This window comes from Nycticebus coucang, chromosome X (genome assembly GCF_027406575.1).
Source record: "Nycticebus coucang isolate mNycCou1 chromosome X, mNycCou1.pri, whole genome shotgun sequence".
Taxonomy (NCBI): domain Eukaryota; kingdom Metazoa; phylum Chordata; class Mammalia; order Primates; family Lorisidae; genus Nycticebus; species Nycticebus coucang.
The window spans coordinates 42,525,827-42,548,611 of NC_069804.1; the positions used below are offsets into that span (position 1 = coordinate 42,525,827).

The 22,785-nt window shown below is 37.7% G+C and overlaps 1 protein-coding gene and 1 non-coding gene across 4 annotated transcripts in view; both read left to right on the forward strand.

Annotated features, from left to right (window-relative positions):
* Positions 1–22,785, forward strand: part of USP9X (ubiquitin specific peptidase 9 X-linked) — a 143,646-nt gene that overhangs the window by 86,014 nt on the left and 34,847 nt on the right. For all 3 annotated transcript variants that reach the window (XM_053579952.1, XM_053579955.1, XM_053579954.1), the window contains exons 17-28: positions 80–175; positions 537–748; positions 2,811–3,051; positions 3,367–3,516; positions 4,594–4,714; positions 11,675–11,805; positions 11,979–12,257; positions 14,343–14,468; positions 15,216–15,341; positions 17,057–17,223; positions 21,959–22,067; positions 22,308–22,454. In XM_053579952.1, the coding sequence (XP_053435927.1) occupies positions 80–175; positions 537–748; positions 2,811–3,051; positions 3,367–3,516; positions 4,594–4,714; positions 11,675–11,805; positions 11,979–12,257; positions 14,343–14,468; positions 15,216–15,341; positions 17,057–17,223; positions 21,959–22,067; positions 22,308–22,454 (1,905 nt within the window). The remainder of the gene's footprint in view (positions 1–79; positions 176–536; positions 749–2,810; positions 3,052–3,366; positions 3,517–4,593; positions 4,715–11,674; positions 11,806–11,978; positions 12,258–14,342; positions 14,469–15,215; positions 15,342–17,056; positions 17,224–21,958; positions 22,068–22,307; positions 22,455–22,785) is intronic.
* Positions 12,371–12,498, forward strand: LOC128578848 (small nucleolar RNA SNORA27). The gene has a single exon (XR_008377952.1). It is a non-coding gene; the product is annotated as a small nucleolar RNA SNORA27 (small nucleolar RNA).

Genomic DNA, 22,785 nt, shown 5'->3' on the forward strand with positions numbered 1-22,785 from the left:
AGTATATGGTTTGAATTTAGATGCCTGATGAAAATATTTTTTGAAAGATTAAAATATTTTTTAATCTTCTTGACCCCAGGTCGTGATTCAGAGTAATGATGATATTGCCAGCAGAGCTATAGATCTCCTTAAAGAGATATATACAAACCTTGGTCCGAGGCTACAGGTCAATCAGGTAAGCGAAAAGTTGACTCTATATTTCTATTACCCAAAATACAATCTAAATGAATCTTGCCTTGCTAATTACGGTTATTTTGAATATAACTATTACATGTTGAAATGTCAAAGAGAATCTCCTGATTTGTGTTGATACTAACACTCAATACTAAAGTTCATTTATGACTTTAGTTTATTTGTTCACTTATGTGATACTAGTTTCCTTTTAAGAAATACAGTGTATTTTATCATCAATGTTGACTCTGCTTAAGGTATGACTCATTGAGTGCTACCTTTAAATTAGCCATTGCTGTCTTTATAATTAATTTTTACATTTTATACACAATTTGAATTGTCTTTTTATGGCCCATTATTTGTAGGTGGTGATCCATGAAGACTTCATTCAGTCTTGCTTTGATCGTTTGAAAGCCTCCTACGACACATTGTGTGTTTTGGATGGTGACAAAGACAGTATTAATTGTGCAAGACAGGAAGCTGTTAGAATGGTTCGAGTATTAACTGTCTTAAGAGAATATATAAATGAATGTGACAGTGATTATCATGAGGAAAGAACAATTCTACCTATGTCAAGGTTTGTGAATAACTGATTAGCTGGTGCTAATTCTTAATTATTTGGTATTTTCTTAGCCATTTGGCAAATTAATGATGATGGACAGTTAAAAGGGGAGAGAGGAATTTTTTTAAAAACATGCATATCTGGGTGGCGCCTGTGGTTCAGTGGGTAGGGCATCGGGCCCATATACCAAGGATGGCAGGTTCAAAACCGGCCCCAGCCAAACTGCAACAAAAAACAGCCGGGCGTTGTGGCTGGCGCCTGTACTCCCAGCTCCTCTGGAGGCTGAGGCAAGAGAATCGCCTAAGCCCAGGAGTTGGAGGTTGCTATGAGCTGTGACAGCACAGCACTCTACCGAGGGTGACAAAGTGAGACTCTGTCTCTTAAAGAAAAAATTTAATATCCATTAAAAACATTTGTATCATATGGAATCTTTTTATTTTTATTTATTTATCTTTCAGAGTATCACGTTCTCACCCTAGGTAGAGTACTGTGCTGTCATAGCTCACAACAAGCTTTAAACTCATGGTCTTAAGTGATTCTCTTGTCTCAGCCTCCCAAGTAGCTGGGATTACAGGCACCTGCCACAATGCCTGTCTGTTTTATTTTGTTTACTTTATTTTATTTATTTTTTGTTTAGCAGGCCCAGGCCGGGTTCAAACCCACCAGCCCCAGAGCGCATGGCCAGCGCCCTAATCACAGAGCTACAGGCGCCCAGCCTGGAATCTTTTTTTAAATAGTTGACCTTCTCACCACCCCTCCCAATTTGGTTTTATTTTGTTATGTTTGGGTTTTGATAATGCTTTCTCATTTAAGTTCAGTTTCCTCTTTTTATGTTTGCCATTGATGTTACTGCCCTTGTAGTAATAATATTTTGCATTTAAAGTATTACTTTGATGTCATTCATTTAGACTGAAAAAGAATAGGTTGGTGGGGCACAGCACCATGGCTTATGCCTAAAATCCTAGCACTCTGGGAGGCCGGGGTGGTAGATTGCCTGAGCCTTATGAGTTGGAGACCAGCCTGAGCAGAGCGAGACCTCATCTCTAAACACAGCTGGGTATTGTGACAGGCGCCAGTAGTCCCAGCTACTTGGGAGACTGAGGCAAGAGAATCACTTAAGCCAAGAATTTGAGGGTTTGAGGTTGCTTTGAGCTGTAATACTCTACCAAGGGTGACAAAGTGAGACTCTGTCTCAGGGAAAAAAAAAAAAGAATAGGTTGGAGAGTACTTGGAAAAAAAACTCTTTAAAGCTACCATGACAGATTGTCAGTATAGCAAAAAGCATTTTCAAGTGGTCTTGTGTTAACATTTACGATCTCACCATTTAGTAATTAAATTGGTATTTATAGTTTAGGAATGTTTATAGGGTGAGCTCCATCAGTTTTTTTTTTTTTATGTAAGAGTTCTTTTTAATGATGAAATTATTGAATGAATTTATCTTCTACATTTAAAAAATAGTATTATTGAGTTAGGTTTTTATAGCATAAAAATGTTACTCAAGTCTGTTGATTTCTTATAAATGGACACTTTTGTTTTTTATAACCATAGATGTAAGTAATGACTTATGATTGTGTTTTTGATATTTATAATATTTGTGGTTAAAAGGAGCAATACATTTTCATTTTTAAGGTACTGAAAATAATTCAGGTTGAGTATCCCTAATCTAAAAATATTTAAAATAGTGTGGCGCCTGTGGCTCAAAGGAGTAGGGCACCGGCCCCATATGCCGGAGGTGGTGGGTTCAAATCCAGCCCTGCCCAAAAACTGCAAAAAATAAATATATATTTAAAATAATTCTGGTCCCATGCATTTTAGATTAGGGATGCTCAACCTATATTAAGTATTTTTTTTATTGTGTTAAGACATTTATATTCTACATTTAGTAAGTTTCACATGCACCCTTGTAAGATGCACCGTAGTATATTAAGTATCTTTAATTCATTTCCTCTTATTTCATAAGGAAATACTCAGTGTTGAATTGCTAGCTTTATTTTCTTGGCAACAAGATTTGAAAGTCTGCTGAATATGACATTTTTCTTTTTTTCCCCCACCTTCTCTTCCTCCCTCCCTCCCCCAGAGCATTCCGTGGTAAACACCTCTCTTTCATAGTTCGGTTTCCAAACCAGGGCAGACAGGTTGATGACTTGGAGGTATGGTCTCATACAAATGATACAATTGGTTCAGTACGACGATGTATTCTCAATCGTATTAAAGCCAACGTAGCCCATACAAAAATTGAGCTCTTTGTGGGCGGTGAACTGATAGATCCTGCAGATGATAGAAAGTTGATTGGACAATTAAACTTAAAAGATAAATCGGTATGTATGTGTATAGTTACCATGTTTTTCAGTAAATTCAAACCTGAGGCTGCATTTTATTCATTCATTGAGCATTTTGTATGTGTGGGGTGTGTTAGGTGTTTACATTATAACACTAAATGAAACTGGGGTGACATTTGAAATACAGTAGAAGATAGGATTTCTAAAATCAAAACTAGTTAAGCAATTACATTATTAGACAATACTTCTAAAATATATTTCTAAGATGGCATACAGATTTGGGGAGATTTTTGTTCTCTGTTTTGTGTAATGTTTTCTCTTCTCTTTGATACTAACATGGTATATCATTTTTAGCTAATTACAGCCAAACTTACACAAATAAGTTCCAATATGCCTTCAAGCCCTGATAGTTCTTCTGATTCTTCAACTGGATCTCCTGGAAACCATGGTAATCATTACAGTGATGGTCCCAATCCAGAAGTGGAAAGCTGTTTGCCTGGAGTGGTGAGTAGATACAGTTTTGAACTACTGTATAGAAGGCGTTAAAGTCTTTTAACATAAAGAAGTATATATAGTTCTTTTTGTCTTCAAGAACTTACAGTTCAGTGAGGCAAAATACCAAATAACTGTATAGTTAACAACTTCAGAAGGAATTCCTCTGAAAAGTAATTATAACTCAAAATTTAAAAATTCCAATAGATATATTATTGTTATATTTACATAGAATTAATCTATAGAGCTTAATTATAGCACTATTGGATATATAAATTTAGGAAAATGTAGTCATCCCTCTTCATAGCTGTAGGATTGATTCCGTGACCTCCATGTATACCTAATTTGCTTATTCTCAAGTCCTGCCGTCAGCCCTGTGGATCACTCAGGTATACTAGGATTTTGCATCTCAGGAATGTATTTTCAATCTTTATTTACTTATTATTTTTATTTTTTCTTACTGTGTCGCCCTTGGTAGAGTGCTGTGGTGTCACAGCTCACAGCAACCTCAAACTCTTGGGCTTAAGCGATTCTCTTGTCTCAACCACCACAACGCCTGGCTATTTTTTGTAGCTGTTGTCATTGTTATAGGTGGACTGGGCCAGTTTCAAACCCACCAGCCTCAGTGTATGTGGCTGGTGCTGTAACCATTGCACTATGGGAGCTGAACATTCGATCTGTATTTAGTTGGAGAAAAAATTCATGTTTAAGTGGACCCGCATAGTTCGAATGCATGTTGTTCAAGAGTCAGCTATATCACTGTTCTTTTGTATTTATATCTCAAGTGGATCATCTTTTAGAATTATTTATGTGGTTTGGCATGGTGGCTCATGCCTATAATCCTGACACTTTTAGGAGGCTGAAACAGGTGGATTGCCTGGCTCAGGAGGTGAAGATGAGCCTGAGCCTGAAGTAGAGCCTCGTCTCTACTAAAAATAGGAAAAACTAGCCCAGCCTTGTGGCAGGCACCTTGTAGTCCCAGCTACCTAGGAGGATAAGGCAAGAGGATCTCTTGAGCCCAAGAGCTTGAGGGTTTTTGAGAGGAGGGAGTGACTTACAGGTAATTATTTTGTGTGTTTTATATTCTAGATAATGTCACTGCATCCCAGATACATCTCTTTCCTTTGGCAAATTGCAGACTTAGGTAGCAACCTAAATATGCCACCTCTTAGAGATGGAGCAAGAGTACTTATGAAACTTATGCCACCAGGTAAGAATGTTAAAATGATGATAAATTTTGCTAGGCAATAAAAGCATATACTGGCAAATTCTATTTCTGAATGGATCATGCTGTGTTGGTATAGACTACAACAAGGGTTGATAAACTATAGCCTGTAGGTCAAATCTAGCCTATTGCCTGTTCTTGTACAACTCCAGAGGTGGGGATGGTTTCTACGTTCTTTAAATGTTTTGTTGTTTTTTTTTTTTTAAATTAAAAGAATAAGATTTTGTGACACGATAATTATATAAAGCTTAAATTTTAGTGTCCACAATCAAAGTTTTATTGGTATGCAGCAGCTACACTCATTTGCTTACAAACTGTCTATGGCTGCTTTTGTCTTAAAACAACAAAGCTCAACAGTTGTGACAGAGACCATATGGCCTGCAAGCCTAAAATACTTAATCTCTTCCTTTATAGAGCAACTTTACCTACACCTGTAGGGTGCAGGACTGTAGTAACGGTCATATGTCGTCCACACCATTGTTCCTTTTTTATTCCTTAGAAACAAACCACTTTCATCTTTTAGCTTTTATTCTTGTATGTGTATGTGCTATTTTATTTGTGAATAATGTCTTCCTATAGCAGTTACTTTTAGATATATACAAATTTTCTACTATGTAGATGAAAACTTAACTTTTACACTTAGAGATCATGTGTTGTCTTTCCATGCCTCATGTATTTCACTTAAATGTCTTTGAGGTTTATCCATGTTGCAAAGGACAGGTGCATTCTTTTTATAGATGAATAGTATTTGTTATATATACTTACCACATTTTCTTTATCCATTTGTCTGATAACACTTAGGTTGATTCCATTCTTGGCTATGTGAATAGTAAGTACAATGGTTGATAAATATGAAATGCAGATATCTCTTCAAAATATTGATTTTACTACCTTTGGATAAATATGCAGAAGTGAGATTGCTGGATCATATAGTAATTTTATTTTTAGTTTTTTAAGAGTCTTTATACTGTTTATCAGAATGGTTGTACCAACTTACATTTCCATCAGTGGGGTATAAGGGTTCCCTTCTTCATATCCATACTAGCATTTGTTATTTTTTGTCTTTTTGGTAATAACCATTCTGATCATGGTAAGGTGATATCTCGTTGTGGTTTTGATTTGCATTTCCTTGATGATTAGTGATATTGAGCATTTTTTTCATATACCTGTTGACCATTTGTATGTCTTCTCTTGAGAAATGTCCATTCCTCAATTTTAAATTAGATTATTTGCTTTTTTGCTGTTGAGTTCCTTACATAAAGATATTAACCCCTTGTGTGATACATAGTTCACAAATATTTTCTCCCATTCTGTATTGTGATCTCTTCATTCTGAAGATTGTTTCCTTTGCTATGCAGAAGCTCTTAAATTTGATGTAATCCTTTTTTATCTGTTTGCTTTTTGTTGCCTATGCTTTTGAGTTCTTATCCAAAAAGTCCTTGCTCAGTACTTGGAAGTCTTTAATCCATTTTGAGTTGATTCTTTTATTGCATATTTAGTTTCATTCTTTTTTCTTTTCTTTCCTTTTTATTTTTTTTCTACCTTCAGTAGAGTGCCGTGACGTCACACGGCTCATAGCAACCTCCAGTTTCTTGGGCTTACGCGATTCTCTTGCCTCAGCCTCCCGAGCAGCTGGGACTACAGGCACCTGCCACAATGCCCGGCTATTTTTTTGTTGCAGTTTGGCCTGGGCCAGGTTTGAACCCACTACCCTCAGTATATGGGGCTGGTGCCCTACTCACTGAGCCACAGGATATTCAGTTTTCCCAGGACCTTTTTTATTAAAGAGATTGTCCTTCTGCCAATGTGTGTTCTTGGCACCTTTATTGAAAATTAGGTGGATAATAGCGGGGCGTTGTGGCGGGCGCCTGTAGTCCCAGCTACTCGGGAGGCTGAGGCAAGAGAATCGCTTAAGCCCAGAAGTTGGAGGTTGCTGTGAGCTGTGTGAGGCCACGGCACTCTACCAAGGGCCATAAAGTGAGACTCTGTCTCTACAAAAAAAAAAAAAAGAAAATTAGGTGGTTGTAAATGTATGAATATATTTCTGGATTCTCTGTTTCATTTCTTTGGTTATATGTCTGTTTATGCCACTATTTTCCTGATTGGATTACTACAGCTTTGTAGTAAATTTTGCAGTTAGGGGCTGTGATGCCTTTGGTTTTGTTCTTTTTGCTCAAGATTGTTTTGGCTATCCTAGGGTCTTTTGGGGTCCATTTGGATTTTGTTTTTTTTTGTTTGTTTGTTTGGTTTTTTTTGCAGTTCTTGGCCAGGGCTGGGTTTGAACCTGCCACCTCTAGTATATGGTATATGGGGCTGGCACCCTACTCCTTTGAGCCACAGGTGCCACCCTTTAGGATTGTTTTTTCTATTTCTGTAAAGAAGGTAATTGGTATTTTGGTAGGGATTGCATTAAATAATGTAGATTGCTTTGAGTAGTATGGACATTTTAATAATCTTCCAGTCCATGAACATGGAACTTATTTCCATTCATTTATGCCTCCTTTAATTTCATCAGTATTTTATAGTTTTCATTATAGACACCTTTCCCCTCCTTGGTTAAATTTATTCCTAGGTGATTTTTGGTGTGTAAATGGGATTGCTTGATTGCTTTCTTGATTTTTTTTCTTCTAGATAGTTTGCTATTAGCTGTAGAAATGCTATTGAGTATGTTGATTTTTGTATCCTGTGACGAGCAAACATGGGTTCATATTGGTGCCAATCCAGCTTCCTAGTCTTCTTCCATTCCATATTTATATCTCTACAGCACTGAGAAATAAATCTGCTTCCCAACTTCATACATCTACTGTGGGGGAAGGTTGGAAACTTGCTTCTTCATCAGATTTCAACCCCTCTTGGGGTGGCCTGCAGCTATGAATGCTTATCAAAGAGTTGTCTTGGGCCACACATTAACGATACAAACACTAACAAAAGTTGGTAAGCAAAGGTCCAGTGATATCTGCCACCACAAATAAGCATTCATAGCCAAGCTGCAGGCTGCGATTAAATACCCCATGTGACTTTTCTGAATTTATAGGTACCTACTTCCCTTTCCCTTTTCTCCTACAAGTACTTCCTGGTTCAGCTGCTCAACTATGTGTTTTATCTCCTCTACACCTTTAATAATTGGTTCACGTTCTCTAGTATTTCTTCTTTTTCTGTTTTGAGTTTAGCTATTTTTATATTTATTTACATTTTAGTGGGTTTTGAGAATGTATTGCTGATACAGTTAAGTACACCATATTTAATTGGCCCAGATAATTTTTAAAACAGTCTCATGCTTTCATTATTATCACCTTTTTCTTTTTTTTCTTTTGATAATCTCCAATATACTAGTGAGGGTATTACCACCTTTTTCTAAAGTAAACACCTTCTTGGCCTGCTCATCTTACTTTCTGATTCCTGTAGAACAAAATCAATTCACATAATAGATTCTTATCTAGGGCTTCTCTCATATTTTGTTTAATCCTTATCTCTTATGTTGTTTAAAATTCGTATTGTGTCACTTACTAGGATCTCAATAATAGTTTTTGCTCTATGTATACAGATTGAACCTCACAACAAATTTTAAAACACATAACTAAATCCATAATCTTGTGGTTTGAGCTTAATGCCATCAGAGGTTGACAGCTCTTAACCAGGCTATTCAGACAGGAAGCTTGAGAAGGTGCCTTTCATATTTTATATAATAAAAGTATTAGTACCTCAATTCGAAACAGCCAACTTTGGAGGGAAAACAAAAACAGTAATCTGTTACAATAGAGAAATCATAGGCTTTGGACTCACATGGACTTGAGTTCAAATCTTGTTCCTTTTAGTTTCTTCTCTGTGGCCTTATAAGTTTTCTTAGTTTTTCAGAGCTTATCTATAGAACTGGGCTAATAATAACTTTTTCTTATATTTATGGGGATCAAATGAGGTGTGATACATGGAAAATCCCTAGCCTAGTGACTGACACTTAGAATTGAACAAACATTAACCCACTCTGTCACTATCATTGTTATAGTAGATGCATATACATACACTCTTGCATAAGAAAGGAAGCAGGAGCTCTGAGAAAAGGAAACGCTTATAAATTCTATTTCTAGCTGTGTAACATTTGGGTAATTGCTTTGTGAGTGTATGCGTATTTGGGGGAGGGATAGAATCAGTAGCTTCCTTTCTAGACATCAACTTTACTTCATTCTGTGGTCTTTTCTTTCTTTCTTTTTTTTTTTTTTTATTAAGTCATATGCACATACATCATGAATACTGTGGTCTTTTCTGTAGATAATTTCCTAATAGCCTAGACTATGGAGCTCCTGTGTTCTTTCTCTGCACATGTCAAGGAAACAGATTTTTCATACTGAATGAGTAAAATGTATACGGCTTTACTGAGCAGAATGAGTTGCTTTTCCTCTTAAGCACTTCCTTTTTGTTTTTATTTACTTAATTTTATTTATTTTATTTTTTTGGAGACAGAGTCTCAAGCTGTTGCCCTGGGTAGAGTGCCATGATGTTACAGCTCACAGCAACCTCAAACTCTTGGGTTCAAGCGATCCTCTTGCCTCAGCCTCCCAAGTAGCTGGGACTACAGGTGCCCACCACAATGCTTGGCTATTTTTTTTCTTGTTGCAGTTGTCATTGTTGTTTTAGCTGGCCCAGCCCTGGTTCGAACCCACCAGCCTCAGTGTATGTGGCCAGTGCCCTACCCAGTGAGCTATGGGTGCCGCCTAAGCACTTCCTTTTTTATAGGAGTTTGTTGTAACTAATATCTTTAAATATATTCAAGCCTGTAAGGTTTTTGCGTTAATTAGCTCACTTTTACCTCACAACATCCCTATAAGGTGATTACAAATTTCATCTATATTTTAAAGATGAGGTAACTGAGATACAAATTGTTCTTAAATGGCAGTTCTAGTATTCAAATGTTTTGTTTGAATATTAGACACGTACTATTAACAAATGTGTCTATTTCTGCTCATAGTTTTCTGTACTGTTATATAATACGTTGATATAATTGCTTAGATTTAGTTATCTTTCTAAAAGCCTAGAAAGAAGTAAACTAAAATTGTAACTATTTCTAGATTACAGGATTACGAGTGGCTTAAAATTTTGTCTATTGTGGGTGGCGCCTGTGGGTCAGTGAGTAGGGCGCCGGCCCCATATATACCGAGGGTGGCGGGTTCAAACCCAGCCCCGGCTGAACTGCAACCAAAAAATAACTGGGCATTGTGGCAGGCGCCTGTAGTCCTAGCTGCTCGGGAGGCTGAGGCAGGAGAATTGCTGAAGCCCAAGAGCTAGAGGTTGCTGTAAGTCCTGTGACATCATGGCACTCTACTGAAGGCAGTAAAGTGAGACTCTGTCTCTACCAAAAAAAAAAAAAATTTTGTCTATTGTTCATATTACATAAAATGGGGACCTAAAATCATGTAGGTTCACAAATGCAAGTGCTAATTCAAACTCCTTAAATGAAGTAATCCAACATCATTAAATGAGTTACTTAGAATTTTTGGGGGTTTTTGTTTTTTTTTTTTTTTTTGAGACAGAGTCTTACTTTGTCACCCTCTGTAGAGTGCTGTAGCGTCACAGCCAACAGTAACCTCAAACTCTTCGGCTTAAGCGATACTTTTGCCACAGCCTCCCAAGTAGCTGGTTCTACAGGTGCCCACCACAACGCCTGGCTATATTTTGTTGCTGTTGTCTTTGTTATTTGTCTGGCCTGGGCTGGGTTCGAACCCGCCAGCTGTGGTGTATGTGGCTGGCACCATAATCATTGTGCTATGGGCACCAAGCCTATTTCCAAAATTCTTATGCTTCTGGGATTTTTCATTCATAATGAAATGTATTAAGATTTAACTGCTTAGGATCTTTAGTATAAAGGTGGGGGGGACCTAAATGCTCAATAATAGTGATTAAACTGGTAAAATGACATTTTAGTTTTAATCATTAATAAAAATGCAGTAGGAGATGAATATTTAATGACATGAGAAGTTATTCACAAATATTTTCTTAGAAAAGTTTGCTCTTTCAGTTAGTTGTCACTGTCCCTTTAGAATAGGGAGAACTAACAATTTCAGCACAAACGAATTTTTGGTAAGATATGGCAGTTATTTCCAAGCCTATAAAATTAGTTTACCCTAAGAAAACTATAGTAATTTTCATTATTGTAGAAATGAAAAGATAATTAAAATAATTTCATTCTTCAAAAGAAGCCTTTACTTTAAAACAATTTTATTAAGTAGTTTTTTAATCATATGGCAGTTACCTTAGAAATAACTTGGTTATCAAAGTACTTTCTAAAGTTGATTCGCTATTGTAAAATCTAAGTGCTTGGTAAATAATGCTTAATTGTATTGTGGGGTTATTTTTTTCCTATAATTTTAAACTGCAATTTAAAGGAAACTCATATCTTAATATAATGACAAAAAAATCAAAGCTCTACTTGGTTTGAAGGGAACATTAAGCATAAAAAAATCAAAGCTCTACTTGGTTTGAAGGGAACATTAAGCATTTCTTTCTTTCTTTTTTTTTTTAATGTTTTCTTTTTAGGGTTCTTTTTTTTTAGGTACCACTGAGTCTCTTTCATTGAAGCATGTTGACATAGTGTTATGGAGTAAACAATAGAGAAGTTGGAGAGAAGAGAAGAGCTTGTGATTTTTGTTACTTTCTTTTGACGTGTATTTTCCTTTATTTTTTTCAGTCTCCAGTGGCTGAGGAAGGCATGTTGATTGAGGTCTCTGAGTAGCAGATTATTCCCTTTGGGTTTAGATTGACCAGTTATAGAGCCCTGTTGGTTTTTGTGCTTTCTTTTCTTAATATAGGTCTGATTGTACTTTATGAAGTTTGAGCCTATACCCCAACTGAATAGATTATTATTCCATATTAAAATGGTCTTCAAAATAACAAGTGTGAAATATTGCGAGCATATGACTTGTTTTGTTCAAACTGTTTCTCTTTTTCTTACAGATAGCACAACAATAGAAAAATTAAGAGCTATTTGTTTAGACCATGCCAAACTTGGAGAAAGCAGCCTTAGTCCATCTCTTGACTCACTTTTCTTTGGTCCTTCAGCTTCACAAGTGCTATACCTAACAGAGGTTGGTTTTTTCCTTTTGAATTTATTCCATGTTCTTTAAACTTAACCTTTTATATGGTAACTTTTGAAATAGTCGAGAATTTTTTAGTAGCAATAATAGGATAAATTAAAGTTAATTATTTTTTTAAAAACCTTTTAATACATCCCCCTACCTCTCTTTTTTTGTTTTTACAGGTAGTCTATGCCTTGTTAATGCCTGCTGGTGCACCTTTGGCTGATGATTCCCCTGATTTTCAGTTTCACTTCTTGAAAAGTGGTGGCCTGCCCCTTGTCTTGAGTATGCTAACCAGAAATAACTTCCTACCAAATGCAGATATGGAAACTCGAAGGGGTGCCTACCTCAATGCTCTTAAAATAGCCAAATTATTGCTAACTGCTATTGGCTATGGCCACGTTCGAGCTGTGGCAGAAGCTTGTCAGCCAGGTGCAGAAGGTGTGAATCCCATGACATCGGTAATATAGACTTTTAAAAAATCTTTTTATAGTATTAGATAGCAATTTTAAAAGTTAAAATTCTCAGGAACTTTTAAATGTGAAGTTCAAAGTTGACTCAAAATGTTGAAAGTTACCCCATTTTTGCTTCGCCAGTTGGATTTGTGTCTTTATTGGTCATTCAAATGTGGCAAAGGAAATAATCCTTTTAAAATGTAGGCATACTGAGTGTTTGTCTTGCATCTGGTTGAAGGAAGCAAACTAATTTTTTTAAATAAAAAGTTGAAAGCACCTTATTCAGAGGTTTTCCTCTATCAAATTACATGAAAAGTACAAATGTTCTTCACTGACTATGCTCCTAATGTAAGGGTGCAGTTGTTCTTTGCCCACTCAAATCTTGCTCGACTTTCAATTATTTTAACCTACAAAAAGCCAGATGTGGCTCGTGCCTATTGTAGCACTTTGGGAGGTCAACGCAAGAAAGAATCATTTGATCTTAGGAGTTGAAGGTTACAGTGAGCTGTGATTACACCTCTGCACTGTAGCCTGGGTGACAGAGCAAGATCCTATCTCTTTTAAAAACAAAACTTTTAACGAAAACCCCCTATTGAATCTCTTATTAATTGTGCCTGACAGATATATAAAGAGACAGGTTAGTAGTGAGAGATATAATTGATTTAACCTGTTGTCAGTTTCCCTTCTCACCTTGAGCTTAAACCCCACTTCTGAGCTTATTCAGACTTTTTTGTTGCCTTGGTGTAGCATACTTTATTTCATGTCACCAAAAGTTTTCGGTGCATGCCTGTGTTTATGAGAAGGCAAAGTATGTGTTTTATTCTGTTTAAAATTTTATTTATTTATTTATTTTTTTGAGATCAGAGTCTCACTGTGTCACCTTCAGTAGAGTGCTATGGCCTCACAGCTCACAGCAACCTCAAACTCTTGGGCTTAAGCGATTCTCTTGCCTCAGCCTCCCAGTAGCTGGGACTACAGGCACCTGCCACAGCACCCGGCTATTTTTTTGTTGTAGTTGTCATTGTTTGGCAGGCCCGGGCTGGGTTTGAACCCACCAGCCCTAGTGTATGTGGTTGGCGCCCTAGCCTCTGAGCTACAGGCGCTGAGCCTAGCCAATTTATTTATTTATTTATTTATTTATTTTAATTTTAGGTAAAGATAGGGTCTTGCTTTTGCTCAAACTGATCTTGAACTCCTAACCTCAAGCAGTCCTGCCTTGGTCTTCCAGAGTGCTAGGATTACAGGCATGAGCCACTGCATCCAACCCAGGTCCCATCTTTGTTAGGATAAAAAAAGTCTTGCTAGAGTAAAAACTGATTTTTTAGCATGATCCCTGATACGGGTGCTAAATTATACAGAAAACAATTACATGCTTCCTTTTTTACCTTCAATATTTGAGACTGTGACAGTGGATGTAAAGGTATGTAATAGCTTGTATTCTCAAGGAGCTCACAGTAGGGAGTTAAACACATTGTTAATAATGTAGAAATACCTTGTAGATATACTTTCAATTCATAGATAGGGGCTTACAACTTGAAGCTAGTCAGAATTGTCTGGCTTATGGCTACTTAATAAAATTAATATCTTTTTAATGGATTTAAAAACTTGTTATGCCATTAAGTCAAAACTCTGATACCTTGTATATATTAACCCTCTTCCTGTGTTTTCAACATTCCTTAACTTTTTTTTTTTTTTTTTTTCAAAACAGAACTGGGTGACAATGGGAGTATAAGCAGGGTCTGCATGCGGGTCTGTGCATAATAAGATGTGCAATACTTGACTGGATCTCTAGATGATGTTGGAACCAGTCTGTTCAGTTTGTCACTATATCCTGAAAGTTAAGCTGAAGCCCAGGTGTAGAGACCTGAGTTGGGTTGATCTAGATAGGGATTTGCAGAGAGATCTGTGGCACTGCAAAGTTAGGACGCCTACCTTGTTGACAGAGCTTTTTAAGTATGAGTTGCCACGGGTTCTACAGTATATATGTGGAAGGAGATCAGAGTGAGGCAGTCGTGATAGATGAGGAACAAATTGTTAGGTTTGGATATATACAAATTATTTACTCCAAATAAAATGGATAACTTTTTTCAGGTCAACCAAGTTACTCATGATCAAGCAGTGGTGCTACAAAGTGCCCTTCAGAGCATTCCTAATCCCTCATCTGAGTGCATGCTTAGAAACGTGTCGGTTCGTCTTGCTCAGCAGATATCTGATGAGGTTAGTGTTATATGTAGCTTATAAATACAACACTCTTTCCAAGTTTATAGATGCAGTGCATTTTTAGAGATACATAGGTGTGTGAAAGCACTGCCACAGTCAAGACACAGAATATTTCTATTATTCTTTTGTTTTGCCCCTTTGTAGTCTACTCTTCCGTCTACTCCTGGCTCCAAGTAACCAGTGATTTTTTTTTTTTTTTTTTTTTTTTGTCTACTCCCCATAGAGTATTTTTCATTTTGTAGAATTTTATACAGATGGATTATACGGTGTGTATTCTTTTGTGTCAGACTTAATTGACTAAGAATAATGACTTTGAGAATTATCTATGCTGTATGGATCACAGATCATTCCTCTTTATTTCTGAGGATTATCCTATTATGACTATTACACATTTTGTATATCCATATACTTGGCAAAAGGCAGTTGGTTTTTCAACCCTTTTTTGACTGTAAATCTGCTGTGAACATTGTGTGCAACTGTTTGTACAGAGGTAAGTTTTCATTTCTCTTGAATAAGAAACTAGGAGTAGAATTCTTGTCATCTTTATAGTCTTAAAATTGTGCAGGGCCAAGTACCAACTTGGAGAGCATACATTTTAGTATTGCTTTTTAAAAAAAAATGAAGACAACTTGGAAATCTAAATACAACTGTACTACTTCATGGCAATTCCTGCTGCCCTTACAAACAGGAAAAAAAAAATGTTTTTCTAATGATTATTCCACTCTCATATTCATTATCTTGTAGGCTTCAAGATATATGCCTGATATTTGTGTAATTAGAGCTATCCAAAAAATTATCTGGGCATCAGGATGTGGGACATTACAGCTAGTATTTAGCCCAAATGAAGAAATCACTAGAATTTATGAGAAGGTAAGAACTATCACAGAAATACGTTCCTTGTATATAAGTACTGCTTAGCTATATGCGTGGCTGAATTTTTAGTATATTTACTCTCTTTAGAAATCTGGTCACTTGAATCTTAAAAGTTGACGATTAACTGATAGATATATTTGAGAATATAATAAAATTTTACTTTGAAAATAAAGTACTTGGGAATCCTGCCATGAGGCTGCTTTTTAAATATTTTCTGCTTCTCAGTGGGATCAGATATAATTGTTTCATATTGAATTTGCTTTCTCCCATTCTCTTCTTTCATCTTTCTGTCCTATGTAAATTTTGGTTTAACTGTCAGTTATGGTACTATGGCATTTCAGTATTTTTTTATTTTGACTAAAAGCAAAAGGAACAGTAGTGGCTAATTAGGTAACATCCTTGACCTGTTAGATTAAGCAAATAAATTATCTACAGAAGAGAGTCTGTGCCTGGCTCTTTGACTTCCTGTCATGTATGTCTGACCCTGATAGCTACTACTGCGTATTTAGAAGAAGAAATTAACTTATAGGAACTTTTTTTTTTTTTTTCGTAGAGACAGAGTCTCACTGTACCGCCCTCGGGTAGAGTGCCGTGGCGTCACATGGCTCACAGCAACCTCTAACTCTTGGGCTTATGCGATTGTCTTGCCTCAGCCTCCCGAGTAGCTGGGACTACAGGCACCCGCCACAACGCCCGGCTATTTTTTGTTGTTGTTGTTGTTGCATTTTGGCTGGGGCTGGGTTTGAAGCCGCCACCCTCGGCATATGGGGCCGGCGCCCTACTCACTGAGCCACAGGCGCCGCCCTTATAGGAACTCAGTAAAGCTTCACTTTTATGGCCAACATAACCCTGATTTCTCCAGGATAATTGTTGGTATTCCATAGTATCTGTCTAGTACAGTCCTGGGTAATCAATCAGCCAATAATTGAATGCCTATTCTGTTTCAGGTATGTGCTGTAGTTATTACTTTTTGATGAATAAAGTCAGATTAGAATTTACTAGCTTATTTTAGACTATAAGAGTCTTTCAAACCCTTCCTGAACAGTTGTCCAAGACAATGATTTTTAATACAATGGCATAATAGACAAACTAGATAATGGAACTAGTGAAAAGTACCTAACTCCTATGCCGGAGTGGTTCTTTTTTTTTTTTTTTTTTTTTTTTTTTTTTTTTTTTGGTAGAGACAGAGTCTCACTGTACCGCCCTCGGGTAGAATGCTGTGGTGTCACACGGCTCACAGCAACCTCTAACTCTTGGGCTTACGCGATTCTCTTGCCTCAGCCTCCCGAGCAGCTGGGACTACAGGCGCCCGCCACAACGCCCGACTATTTTTTTGTTGTCGTTGCAGTTTGGCCGGGGCTGGGTTTGAACCCGCTACCCTCGGCATCGGAGTGGTTCTTGAGAAAGGAATGATTGTTGGTGGCAGAAGTATACAATTATAAAGGTGTCTGAGGGCCTGCAGGACAAAGAAGTGCTTATGCTCAGTGTGCTCCTTCAGCCCTCCTTGGGATATAGCTAAATATTAGAACTGGACTTCATTTTCTATTATAGACATTTCTAGATAGTGCCAAAGGGTCCTCAAGAGTGGCATGTATAGCCTTAGGCTGGAACAAAGTAATTCATGTGAGTTAAGTTTTTAGCAATAACTTGAAGTTGTATGAGAGTTTATTGATGTTTCTCTAGATAATTTGTTCCCAATTATAATTTTACAGACCAATGCAGGCAATGAACTGGACTTAGAAGATGAACAAGTTTGCTGTGAGGCATTGGAAGTGATGACATTATGTTTTGCCTTGATTCCGACAGCCTTAGATGCTCTTAGTAAAGAAAAGGCTTGGCAGACATTCATCATTGACTTACTATTGCACTGCCACAGCAAGTATGTATCTTTTTAATTATAAGAAATTTGATCTTATTTTTATAAACAAATGAATTTATGCTGGCAAAATATATCCCAGAAATCAAATATTTATTGTCTCTATGCCACATTGATGCTGAGGAAAATTTTATTTTAATAGTGTTTTGCCTAATCTAAATTTATTTGGTTTGCAAAATTTAAATAGGATATAAGCCTCTTTGGATTCTTATATGCCTCGGGGTTTTTTTTAGTCAAACTGTTGATTTGATACGAAAATTTGTTCTGGAATTCTTTTTGTGCAAATCAATCAGATTTGTAAAAAATGTTGGTTTTCATCCTCTTACGTTAATCGGATCCTGACCTTCATATATATAATGTGACTCTAAACTTGAGCTCAAATTAGTGTCATTATTACATATAATTAATATATAGGCTGGTCTCAAACTCCTGAGCTCAAGAGATCTACCCGCCTTGGCCTCCCAGAGTGCTAGGATTATAGGCGTGCACCACCGCACTGCACCCGGCAAGCATAACTATTTACAAAGCACTTCTCAGTTCCTATAGAAAGTTGGAAGTAGACTTTGTTGATGGTGAAACTGAGACTGTTAAAATTAAGTGACTGACAAAGTCATACCATCACCAAATGCCAAAACTAAGACCCAACAAGGTTCTTTACTTCTTGAGTTCTGGCTTATTTCTGCCACACACCAGCAAATACGTCATTCCCTACTTTGTACTGGCAATTAAAATTCAAAGTCAACTAAGGCAGTTCTTTCTTACATTCTGGGAACTTTGAGACAGAAATTGGTGCCATAAAAGGTAATGTATTTGGGGAGTTAAGGAGGGATAAGATGCTTTCTGCCTTGGAAGTAGCAGAACTGAAGATTTTGTGAGTTTGTGTTTCAGTAGGATTTATACATGCATAAAAATGGAATGTGTGCATTGCCACTGCTCATCCTCTCAGTTATGTTGTTTATACTTCTGTGCATCTTTGGATATGTATATTCATACATATACTTCTTACATACACTTCTGATACAGCTTCTACTCTCATCTAAGCAATCAGCACTGATGGCTTAGACAACTGCAGTGTCCTTGACCTTTCCACCCCTAGCGTTGCACCCCTTTAATCTGTTGACCACTCAGCAGGTGGAAGGATCTCTGTAAAATGTGATTGTGTTGCTTTCCTTCTTAAAATCTTCCCATGTCTTCTCATTAACCTTTTGAATTAAGTGTAAACATTTAAATCCGGCTTATAAAAGCACTCCACAACTTGGTCTCTGCTTCTGCTCACTCAGAAGTTTTAATGTAAATGCCACATTTTCCAGTAACTTTTACTTATTCCTAGACAAGGAAGGTTTCTAAAACCTCTGTTTCGAGTAGCCGCTGGTCTACTTCCACATCATAACACACTATTTTATTGCAATTAATTGCAATTGAACTTGAATTCCCTTAGCTATATAATATGTTCTGCAGCCCTTTCCAAGGCCTATTACTTTATACCCTGCCTACTTGTTTGTTAAGTACATTACCTCTCTCATCCGTGAAGGCATTTGACTTTGCCATTCTTGGAATACTACTCTCAGAGCAGAGCTTAGTATTCTGGTTTGATTTGTAGATAAAGAAGTAAAGGGCTGACAATATTGTAAAGGAGGTTAGTGGGAATCAGTTTGATAGAGGGCCTATGATGCTGAGATTTAAGTAGTGTTTGATTTCAATATAGTAGACAGTCTTATTTATTTATGTGGTAAATATTGATCGGGTACCTATTGTTTTATCAGATACTATTCTAGCCACTGAGAATATAGTAAAATAGACAAAATATGGTGTAAATGTGTTTTGAGAGGAAGAACAACAGAAATACATACCTGAACATGCCTGAAGTATAAAAGAACGGCAGGGAAACCACTGTGACTGAAGCAGAATTGGGGAGGTAGCAGTTATAAGGGGTAAACTCAGAAAGGGTAACAACCAGTCTGTAAGAATTTTCCTTTAAGAGACAGGGTTCACCCAGGCTGGAGTTCAATGGTACAATCATAGCTCACTGCAGCCTGAAACTCCTGGGCTCCAGTGATCCTCCTGAGTAGCTGTGACTGCAGGCATGTGCCAACACACCCAGCTAGCTTTACTTTTTATAGAGATTGGATCTTGCTGTGTTGCCTAGGGTGGTCTGTGACTCTTGGCCTCAAGCAATCTTCCTTCTTTAGCCTCCCAAAGTGCTGGGATTACAGGCATGAGCTACTGTGCTTGGCATTGTAAGGATTTTAATAGGTCCCTCACTGTTAAGACATTTGACTTTGACCCTAAATGAGATGGGAATCCATTGGAGGGTTTTGAGCAGAGAAATGATAAGCTTTCACTTAACATTGTAAGTTTATTCTTGTTGAGAATAGGATGTAGAGTAGCAGGAAATGTGGATAGACTGTTTTATTCAAATAAAAGATGACAGTGGTTGGAAGTATGGCTGTAGTAGAAGTGATAATAGATGATCAGATTCTACGGTATTTGTCAACAGAAATGTCTCTTGTGAGGGCTGCTCTATAGAAGTCTGCATATGCTCAGGGGAGTTTGATCAGGAATTGACAAGCACCAATTCTTTATGGATCCCCTCTTCTATTTGGATTGCATACTTCTTTAAAAATTAATAAATAGGCTCGGTGCCTGTAGCTCAAGCAGCTAAGGCGCCAGCCACATACACCTCAGCTGGCAGGTTCGAATCCAGCCCAGGCCTGCCAAACAACGACAACTACAACCAAAAAATAGCCAGGCAGTGTGGTGGGCACATGTAGTCCCAGCTACTTGGGAGGCTGAAGCAGGAGAATCGCTTGAGCCCAGGAGATGGAGGTTGCTGTGAACTGTGATGCCACAGCACTCTACCCAGGGTGACAGCTTAAGGCTCTGTCTTAAAAAATAATAATAATAAACCAAGGCAGTGTGACTGAAATACAGCTTTGGAAAATCTGATAAAAATTATGGACCTCCCCCGAAAAATAGGTCCTCCTGGCTTCAGTTTACTTGGACCCACCACCACCACCACCACCACCACCACCACCAAACTCTATACACAAATATTTTAGGGGCTTCTGAGTCCTTCTGGTTTACAGGCTTGTGGACTGTTTTCAGAAATCTAAAAACATCCAAGAGGGATGTTAGTACAGAAAATGTATGCAGTTGAGTTCTTTACAACTTGAATGGTAAATTAGGTTCTCAGTTCTCTAATAGCTAGCACAAAGACAGGGACATTCATGAAATGTGGTTTGTGGGATCTGCTTAGCAGATACTCATTAGGCGTCTCCCCTATGTCAGACATTGTCTTAGGTGCCAAGAACTCTGGCATCAACAATGCAAAGCCCCTACCCTGAAAGAGCTTACTTGCTAACAGAAAAAAAAACCCACCATCTTATAAAGGAAAAGTATTTGTATGTTAGTAGGTGGTTCTTGAGTGCCTATATATGCCAGATGGTATTCTAGGTCCCAAAGGGCATAGTGTTAACTAAATAGTGGGTAGGGCGCCAGCCACATACACTGGGACTGACAGGTTCAAATACAGCCTGGGCCAGCTCAACAACAATGACAACTGCAACAAAAGAAAATAGCTGGGTGCTGTGGCGGGTGCCTGAGGAAAGAGAATCGCTTAAGCCCCAGAGTTTGAGGTTGCTGTGAGCTGTGACGCCACAGCATTCTACTGAGGGCAACGTAGTGAGACTGTCTCAAAAATAAATAAGATGCTTAAATAAATAAATAAGATGCTTTCTATGCCCTCTGGAAGCTTCTTTTTTTTTTTTTTTTCGAGACAGAGCCTCAAGCTGTCGCCCTGTAGAGTACTGTAGCATCACAGCTCACTGCAACCTCCAACTCCTGTGCTCAAGCCATTCTCCTGCCTCTGCCTCCCAAGTAGCTGGGACTACAGCGCCCACCACAACGCCTGGCTATTTTTTTTGGTTGCAGCCATCATTGTTGTTTGACAGGCCCGGGCTGCATTCGAACCCACCAGGTCAGGTGTGTGTGGCTAGTGCCTTAGCCACTTGAGCCACAGGCGCAGAACCAGCATTTTTTTTCTAATGAGATCTATGTAGTATGTAATATGTTTTTTAAAAAGGTAGATCCATAATGATAGGTAAAATTCTCAGGACAGGGCCAGAGATAAGTTTTTCCCACAGGTCATCATAAAAGAATCTTGTATGATACAACAGGTTCTCATCTTAGACACACATCAAGATTACCTGAAGGGTTTATTAACCTATTGCTGGGCCCCACCCCCAGTATTTCTCATTCAGTAGGTCTGGGGTGGAGCCTAGGAATTAACCTTGCTGACAAGTTCCCAGATAATGCTGATTTTGCTCATCCTGGGGACTGTGGTTTTAGAACCACTAGGTATGATATAATGAACAGCTGCCATCATGTCTTTACTGTGATTGTTACAGAATTCATACCAAGCTGCTGTTTCAAAACACAATTAAATGAAAATTCTGTACAAGTCCACAGTGATACATAAGACTTATCATAGAGCATTTGGTATCTAGAGGAACATTTCCAGCCTTTTTCAAGGAAAACACTTTAGAAGGTGTCTCTCAAACTCATAGTGCCAATTTGAGAATAGTCCTAGGCATACAGCTTAAGTTCATCTATTAGGTGTTGCTGGCTTGAGTCCTTAATTTATGCTCCTTTACCCTCTCCCTGTCAGTTGAGAATGGTGTTAGAATCTTCTTAGAAAAAATGAAAATAATAGATTAAATGTGAATCATTTTTGTTTCAGAACTGTTCGTCAGGTGGCACAGGAGCAATTCTTTTTAATGTGCACCAGATGTTGCATGGGACATCGGCCTCTTCTTTTCTTCATTACTCTGCTCTTTACCGTTTTGGGGGTGAGACGTTTTTTAGTATGCCTATCAATGTAATTCATTCTTTAAACAGGGAATATTCAGAAATTTATTAGTTTAGCATTAATGTTAAATCAGTCTGTATTTAATAAATAAAATAGTAGTAATTGCCAGTGTTATTTTAGTCATCTGCTATAGTTAACTCTGGGTTTTTTTTTTTGTTTGTTTGTTTTTTTAAGTATTCTGAGCATGGACATGTAAATTCATATTCTTCATTATTTTCAGAGCACAGCCAGAGAGAGAGCGAAACATTCAGGCGACTATTTCACTCTTTTGAGGCACCTTCTTAACTATGCTTACAATAGTAATATTAACATGCCCAATGCTGAAGTTCTTCTCAATAACGAAATTGATTGGCTTAAAAGAATTAGGGTAAGTTGCAGCGGTTAATACTGTTTTGTCATGACCATTATTAGTAAATAGAGTGTTTCGTTAATAAATTATTTATAGTTTTAGTTGTTTCTCTTTTTTGTGTGTGTGTGGTTTTTGGCTGGGGCTAGGTTTGAACCTGCCACCTCTGGCATATGGGACCGGCGCCCTACTCCTTGAGCCACAGGCGTCGCCCTCGGTGTTTTATTTTGAGACAGAGTTGCCCTAGGGTAGAGTACCGTGGCATCATAGCTCATACCAACCTCAAACTCTTGGGCTCAAGCAATCTTCTTGCCTCAAACTCCCGAGTAGCTGGGACTACAGGCACCTGCCA